The sequence below is a fragment of the Elephantulus edwardii genome, unplaced genomic scaffold (genome assembly GCF_000299155.1).
Source record: "Elephantulus edwardii isolate Elephantulus edwardi_28Jun2011 unplaced genomic scaffold, EleEdw1.0 scaffold00209, whole genome shotgun sequence".
Taxonomy (NCBI): Eukaryota; Metazoa; Chordata; class Mammalia; order Macroscelidea; family Macroscelididae; genus Elephantulus; species Elephantulus edwardii.
Window position 1 is genome coordinate 4,537,695 of NW_006399959.1, and position 8,153 is coordinate 4,545,847.

General features: G+C 51.5%; 1 protein-coding gene across 1 annotated transcript in view; it reads right to left on the reverse strand.

Moving 5' to 3' along the window:
- Positions 1-392: 392 nt before the first annotated feature.
- LOC102846329 overlaps positions 393-8,153 on the reverse strand; it is a 61,193-nt gene continuing 53,432 nt past the window's right edge. Inside the window, exons 6-10 of the mRNA XM_006897499.1 lie at positions 2,947-3,176; positions 2,176-2,261; positions 1,722-1,884; positions 1,169-1,311; positions 393-475 (exon numbers count right to left, since the gene is read on the reverse strand). Of these exons, the coding sequence (XP_006897561.1) occupies positions 393-475; positions 1,169-1,311; positions 1,722-1,884; positions 2,176-2,261; positions 2,947-3,176 (705 nt within the window). The remainder of the gene's footprint in view (positions 476-1,168; positions 1,312-1,721; positions 1,885-2,175; positions 2,262-2,946; positions 3,177-8,153) is intronic.

Here is an 8,153-nt window from a genome sequence, read left to right on the forward strand (position 1 = left end):
GGAGAACCCTCCCACCTATATTCACACCAGCAGAGATAGAACCCACGCCCTCTGAACTTGGACTGAAGCTCTTTATCTGTCTTTATACACACTCCTTTTTATCCCAGACCATCCTGGAACGGACAGGTCACTTCCATTGTCTCACTGCTGGGAGCTGTGTTCTGAGGAGGTTTCTCTCACCCCAGGTCGTACAAGATGCTGGAGCTGGCTTCTTGGTGAAGACTTCTGGAAGGTCAGCCTCTACCCTTTAGGGTCCCTCCCACACCCAACCTTCTGGGGGACAGCCAAGCCTGGTCTCTCCCCTTGATGACCACACACACACACACACACACACACACACACCCCACTTACAGAGAAGCTGCCAAGACCACAAGGCAGAGAGGCAGCAGTGCTCAGTTCAGGGCAGTGGTGACCAATAGGTCATGGGGCACAGTCCACAGGCAGCCCTGCACCTGGCTCCTGGCGGTAGGTCCCCCTAGAGTAGGAGGAGAGAACTGAGGGTGTGAGTAAGACCACCCTCCACAGAGGAGCGTCTGAGGTCACCATTTCCAACAGAAAGACAAGGATTCTTCTGCTGCAGGACAGAAGAGTATACTGTCAGCCTGCTTCAACCCCAGCATCATCTCCAGAGGCCAGCCTCAGGGTACGGCTGGTGAATCCCCAAACATAGCCCAAGTTGGGTGGTACTGGCCCTGGAGACATTAAAACCAGGCACCAGCTTATGGGACACTGTGCTAGTTGTTAAAGTAATCTGTCCCTTTGCTGTGAACATATTTCTCTCTTTCATTTCTAATGAGTTTTAAAGGCCCTTTATAGAGTGAGAGAGCTAGGAGCTCTGGTGGCCTAGTGTTAAGAAGCTGTGCTGTGATCTCAAAGGCACGCAGTTCAAATCCACCAGCTTCTCTGTGAGAGAAGGACTGACACTCTCCTCTGAAACAATAAACTGCCCTGAAAACCTGCTGGAGGATCAGCTATGGGTCAATTCTGACTCAATGGCAAACAACGACAATATAGTGAGAGAAGAAATGGATGGGGTGCAGCCTGTCATCCATATTCAAGATCTTCAAGAACAAGATCTGTCTCGGAGGAAGTGCATGCAGGGTCCTCCTTAGAGGCCATGATAGTGAAACCTCTCACATACTGCTTGGTCCTGGGGCTGAGGCCTCACCTTTCTTCTCAGAAACAGTGCTGTCCTCCCACAGGCATGCAGGGACACTTGGTAACGTGACTTGAAGCCTGGCCATATATACCTGGGCCTTGCTCACCTTGGGCAGAGCACAGGTGTCGGGGCTCCCCTGGGACCGAAGGCCCCTGGCGGGCAGGGCAGACAGCTCTCAAGCTGCTCACTGGCTGTCTGGAGGCTATGAGTCCCCGGTGGACAGGAGAACTGCGTTCCCCACTTTGTACCTGTTTTAGAAGGCACAGGAGAGTGAGAGGAAGGAAGAACTGGGCCAATGGAGTTCTTGCACTGCTCCTTGGTCACTGGGTATGAAGGAGGGAGCAGGAAGTACCTCTCAGCCAGGACTTAGCCTTTGGGGGACCACTCTTTAGGATGACACCCCCTAGTGACCCCTCATTCAGGATGCTCAGTGGCTGATGATTCCCAGAGTCCCTCTATATGGCCTCAGCCTGCTGCCCACCACCTCCTGCCCCAGCCTTCCTCTCCAGAAGTCTCCCTGAGCTCTAACCCCCATCTGTCCCGTTACAAACAAGCCTCTCACCTTGTGGGCAATAATGCCCAGTCGGGCACATCCCAGAGTTCCTGGGCCCCACTGATACAGAACCAGCCCCTGGGACATGGCACACACTCCTTCATGGTGGTCAGCTCGCTCTGGTTACTCCAGGTGCCTGGGGAACATGGAAACTGGGTTGGGTATCTGGTGCCTAGAGGGAAGAAGTGGCCAGCTGAGCACGAGAGTGGGTATGAGTCCGGGCCACCAGTTCCTGTAGACATAGTCCTGAACTAGTCCTGGAGACGCAGCACACAAGCTGAGTCACACACTGGGGTGGGGCTCGTAAGGTTCAGCAGAGGCCCCCAGAACCCATACCCAAGGGACTGGGGCAGGAGCTGAGTGTTCTTTGGACACCCCAAGCTGTGAGTGGACGAGGGGTCTGAGGATCCAGGTTGCTTTTTCTGGGCTCCATGCCTCCAAGTGGAGCCAGTTCTCCACTCACAGGCCTTGCCCAGCAGCCGACTGAGGCTGCTTTTTCTGTCCTCACTCACCCGCAGGACAGGCCAATCCCACGGGGCAAGTCTCACACTAGGACAGGCCAAAGAGGTCATTTCGGTTGCTGAAGGTCCCTGGTGGGCAGGCATGAGCCGGAGCATGGGGACTAGAGGAACCCGAGGGGCATACGTACCTAGAATAGCCAAGGAGTTTGAGCCTGGTACTCCAAAAGCAGAATCCAAGTCCCTAAATAACCACCTTCCAGCCAGTTGACTCCCACCTATGGTGACCCCACGTGAGCTGGAGTAGAATTGTGCTCCAGCGGCTGCTTTTCAGAAGTGAATGCCATGCTTTCCCTCCAAGGCACCTCCGAGAGGCTCTGCCAAACTTTCAGTTCCTGGATGAGAATGAGAATTGTTTGCACCGCCTAGACCCTAGATGCTCAAAGGAAAACCCGGCTGTGTCCTAGGCCTGATGGGTGCCTCTGGCAGAACGTCTACCTCTCTAGGCCTCCTCCTAGCCATAAAGCAAGCTGGGGCAGCAAGTGCGCAGGCTTCCTGTGCCCCTGGGAAGCAGGCTTTGGGCAGCTCCAGATTGATGGTGAGACGGTTGGCAGCTCCATGTGAGGCAGTGGTCTTGACTAACCCAATCAGCTAGGATCTCTAATGGAGGGATGTCAAGTATTCTCTAAAAGTGGTCATGTGCTGGGGAGAGGACAGAGCATCCCTCCCTCCACCCCTCTCCACAGGTGCGCCCTCACCCCTACGTACACACTCACCCCTTGGTGCACACTTCACCCCTTGGCATGCAGTCACCCGGGCATGCATTCTGCATCTGGCCAAGCCAGTCCTGCCTGGGTTCAGGCCCTGCCTGCTGGACACCTAGTGCAGTCTGTGGCTTCATCTTGCCCCGGGCGAGGGCCAAATGTGCCAGGCTGGCATGGGATAGGGTGGGTGGCTCTGCTAGGGCAGAAGTATCCAGCTGGGCACCACAGACACTGACTAGAAACTGGAAAGGAAAGAGCCAGCCAGTGAGAGTGGACTTGCCCTCTAGTGTAGATGTAGAGATGAAGGGCTCTTCCCCTACGCCCTCACACCCCCACCCCACAGCTTGCCAAAGCCCCCACTCCCCAACTCCACCATCCACAGGCCCTCCTGCACCTTTTTTCTCCAGGTGTGCAGTATTAAGGGTTCACCACGTCACCCTTCATCTTATATTTGGTGGACTTCTTCAATTTCCCTAATAGTGTGACGGGACTTGAGGTTCCCAGGTCCAGTGACTGTGAAGCCAGAAGATGCCCAATCCTTATCCAGGAACTGGACATGCTCCCGGGGCAGTAATTCCACACACACCCCTGCCTCCCTTAGCCTTTAGAGAAAGCCCAAATTGGTCAAGTTACCCTCCCCATTGTACAAAAAAGCATAGAATTCAGAACCAACCTGTTGAGCAGGAGAGATTGGTGTTGGGCTGGAGGCTATCCCTGTTGGCCTGGAAGCTCCCAGCAGGGCATGGGGCAGAGGCAACCCCATCCATGCAGAAGTGGCCTGTGATAGGAAGACTTATGAAGGGGCCAGTGGGGCTTAGCGGGCGTCACCACCGGGAGAAGCCCACAGGGTAATGGACAATATCCCCTGTGCACATGTGCGTGGTGGTGGGTGTTCCTGCAAACCTGAGGTGCCTTTGTGAAGAAAGACTGAGTAGGAGGAAGGCTCTGATACCCAGGAGTAGCACTTAGTTGGGAGAAATCAAGGGAGTAGGTGGGTAGATATCTGGGTAATATGACCTCTAAACCCCTTTCTACACAAATTTGTGAGTTCTGGGATGGATGTTAGCTTTCTTGAGTTGAAGCCCCAGATCCATTCCTTCCCTCCTGCCCTTCCTGCCTCTAAGAAAACAGGAACAAGGCCTGTGGCTCTCTCAGAGCTGCAGACCAGGGAGAACCTGGGGACTGTGCTGGGGGCTCCAGGGCTGGTCTGAGAGGGCAGTATTTTGGCGGTGAACAGCCTGGTGGGGAGAATCACCCTACTGTCTCAGGCGAATTGTCCTGTTGTCACTACTCACTCTTTAAGCACAGGGATCTTGGCTTGGCCTGAGGCCTGGCAGATCTGACTGTTGCTATTATGTTCCCTTGAGTCCATAAAGCCTCACAGCAATGCTATAAACAACACATTTGAACCTTGCTTTTCCCTGTTCCCTTATCACGATCTCTGCCATGCTCGAGCCCATTGTGACAATGAGTGGGTAAATCTATACTGTTGAGGGTCTCCCTCTCTTTATCTCACCTTTCCCAGAACGATGTCTGTGTCCAAGGTCTGGCTCTTCCTGACAAGGAAGAGGGTTGGCAAAGGAGAGGAAGACCCTCGACCAGGTGGACTGACACGGTGACTGCCGCAATGGACTCTAATGTGTCAGGACAGGGTTCATGCTGTTGACCACAATGGTGTTAAATTAAAAATCAGGAAGAAATCTAGAAAAGCCTTAAATGTTTGGGAATAAGGCAATACACTCTGAAACAGTCTATTAGTCACGTAATATTACAAATGAGAAAACATTTTCACTTGAGTGGTAATGAAAATACCATGAGACTCAGTAGTGGACCTCAGTGGATTCTTCTGTTTGAAAAATGCTGAACAAGCCCTTTTGCTTCTCTAACTCCCGCTCTTCGCACAGGTTGTCACAATATTTTGCTTTGTCTTTTTGTGTTACATTTCAAAATGTCCTGTCTCCATACCTTTTCAATCTATATGCAGAGCACCTCATTTGGGAGGCTGGGCTTTATGAAGAGAAATGTGACATCAGGATTGGAGGGAGACTCATCCACAACTTACATTATGCAGATGACACAACCTTGCTTGGCGAAACTGAGAAGGACATGAAGCGTTTGCTGAAGAAGGTTGAAAACTGTAGTCTTCAATATGAATTGAAGCTCAACATCAAGAAAACAGGGATTCTCACCACTGGGCTGGTTGGCAGCACCAAGGTTGAGGTTGCTAACAATTTCAGTTTGCTTGGCTCCACAATCTATACTCTTGGAATCAGCAGTCAGGAAATCAAAAGACAAATTACTTTAGGGAAGTCTGCTGTCAGAGACTTCTCCAAAGTGCTAAAGAGTAAAGATGTCAGCCTAGGGACTGAGGTTCTCCTGATCCAGGCCATGGTCTTTTTCAATTACTCGTTATGCATCAGAGAGCTGGACAATGACTAAGGATGACAGAAGAAAAATCAATACCGTTGAGTTGTGGTGCTGGAGAAGAGTGCTGAACAGACCTTAGATCTCCAAAAGAATAAACAGGTCTTTGTTATAGAAGGTGAAACCAAATTTCTCCTTGGAGACAAGGATTTTGAAGCTTTGTCTCACATACTTTGGGTACATGGCCAAGAGACCATGTCCTTGGAGGACATTATGCTCGGGAGGGTGGAGGGACAGTACATAAGAGGAGAACCCTGGATGCGATGGATAGACACAGTAACTAGGGTAATGGGGTAATAGAATCAGTGAGACTGGCTCAGGACAGGGCAGGCTTCAGAATTATTGTATATAAGGTTGCTATGAGTTGCATGTGGCTTGATGACACTTAACCATCATTCACTTTTATACAAATCTGTATGCATTGTTTCATTCATGTACATTTTATATTCATTTATGTACATTGCTTTACATAATTAATTACTACTGAACTGTTACTTTTCTCTCCCTGTGTCAAGTCCCCCCTGCACCTTGCCTATTTCTTTGCCCCTATTCCCCCTACTAACCTCTGCTGTCCGAGTGATTTCCTCTTCCTTCTTCCATTCGCATTCTCCCTTTTCCCTTTTACACACACAGACACACACACACACACAGACACACACACACACACACACACACACCCCAGACATCTTGTTGCTATTTGCTAAGTGCAACAATCAGATTGTCTTTCTCTAAGTTCTTCCCAAGTTGCCCTCGCATCTTGGTCCTTGTAGTGCAGTCTACCTATTACATTTCTATTCTTCTACCACCCCCACCCCTCAGTTACCCTCTTCTTGTCACATCAGCAGTCTTTTTGTTTGTTTTTTTACGGGGCATGAAAACCATTTCTTTTAAAAAAGAAAATGCATTTTTACATAAATCTACAGCAGAGAATTCAAATATAGGAAAAATAAACTCTATCCAGGCCTGGTGCTCACTGGATAGTTCCTGAAGTACCACCACCAGGCCAAGTGACTGAATGAACCTCGGCATCTCCAGGGCCTGTGAGATGCACACAAGAGAAGCAATCTCAGCACTTTCCACCCTCAAGGCCCAGGGACCCTGAGCCTGAGTCGAAAACCCATTTGACTGCAGTTATCTAAGAACTGATCAGCTATCTTCACAACTACCAGGCTGGGGCGACATGCACACACTCCCCAGGGTGTTCCAGAACTGGTTTCTTCACTCTGCTTGACAGTCACCCAGTCAGAACTTGATACCAGCAAATCGAGCGTCCAGAAGGGTGGGTGTCCACCACCACACCATCAGCCCTGAAGGCCTCTGATGACCCTCAGCTGAGGAGCAACCCTGCAGCCATGTTTGCCTCGCTCCAGGCAAGATCCTCAAGGGGTCACACCTGGCTCTGCGATCCCAGAACCCCCTGACTCAACCCAGGTCAGGGAAGGTCGGTGGGCTCTCCACACACACCTGATCCCACAAGAGTGGCCACAGCCATGATACCCCAAATCCACTCAGCCACTGGAGACCACAACTCGAATGAGATGCACACAGGCTAGAAATTCAAGCAGTTTTCATCACATCAATATGCCATCTCCAGAGGACTGTCCACTGTCTCCCAACCCAGGGCTTCTCGGCCTGCTGTGGAGAACTGCTGCCCACCATGTACAGCCCAGTCCTGGGCCTAGGGGGTGAGGCCTTCCACTAGATCGTCCACCCCAATACTGTCCAGCCCACGGCCCTGGGGGTCTGGTCTTTGGCTAGGATCTGGGCATGAGGCTGTCTGATGCAGATGGTTGGAGGCAGGTCCATGGGCATCCACCACTCCTGGGCGGTATATGCTGTCAACTGAGGGAGCACAGGAAAGCAAGGCAACAGGGACACGGGGACAAACACCATGCCATGAACAACATGAACTGCCAGCTTCACAACACCAAACTGTTTTTATAAGAAAATAAATTCACAGTGTTCTGTTTTCCAGAATGACACTGGGAAGCACTACAAATGGGAATCAACAAACAGGAGAGAGTTGTGTGTCAGAGGTCCACAGACACATGACGGCCGGTGCCATGGCAGGTGGGGTGCCTGTCACCGAGAGACACCAGAAGAGAGAGTATCAGAGGGTACAGAACACTGACAGGGAGAAAGCCACCTGTGAGGAACCCAACGTTGCCCTCCTATAGGTGAAAGTGAAAACGTGTTGACTGTTCCAACAGTGTGACCAGGACTCCTCCCAGGGTGGCAGGACTGTCGGGCAGTGTCACCAGCAACCTTGGCCAGGACCAGGTCAGCCAACCCCAGGAGCCACTCTGTTCCTCCGCGTGTCTGCTGGCCTAACACAGTTTGATGGTTTTGTCATTTTCTAAGGGGCCTGAGGTGAGGATATGTTCTTGCCGGGTGACATCATAACATCAGTGTGGCCTTTACGTGTCTGTACAATGGTCTTTCATCTGAAGATTCCAGATGTGAACCAGGTTGTCCTCTGAACCAGACACGATCCACTTCCCATAGGTGATAGGTGGCAGTGAAGTTGGCCAAGATGCCTTGTGTCCTGCATCTGTGTTCAGGCCCTTCCCTTTGGGCAGTCCTGGGGCTTTAGTGTGTTGTCCAGCCACTTATCTTGCAGGACAAGGGAGGATGTGCCATTGGGGGCGAAACTTCTGGAAGGTTGTCTTCATCAAACAGTCTTTTTTTTTTTTTCATCAAACAGTCTTTTAGCATTTGCCGGCAGCAGAGGGCGCCGTGCCGAGTGGCGTGGGGGGGCGACAGAGGGCGGCGTGGCGGGGGGCGCCGTGGTGGGC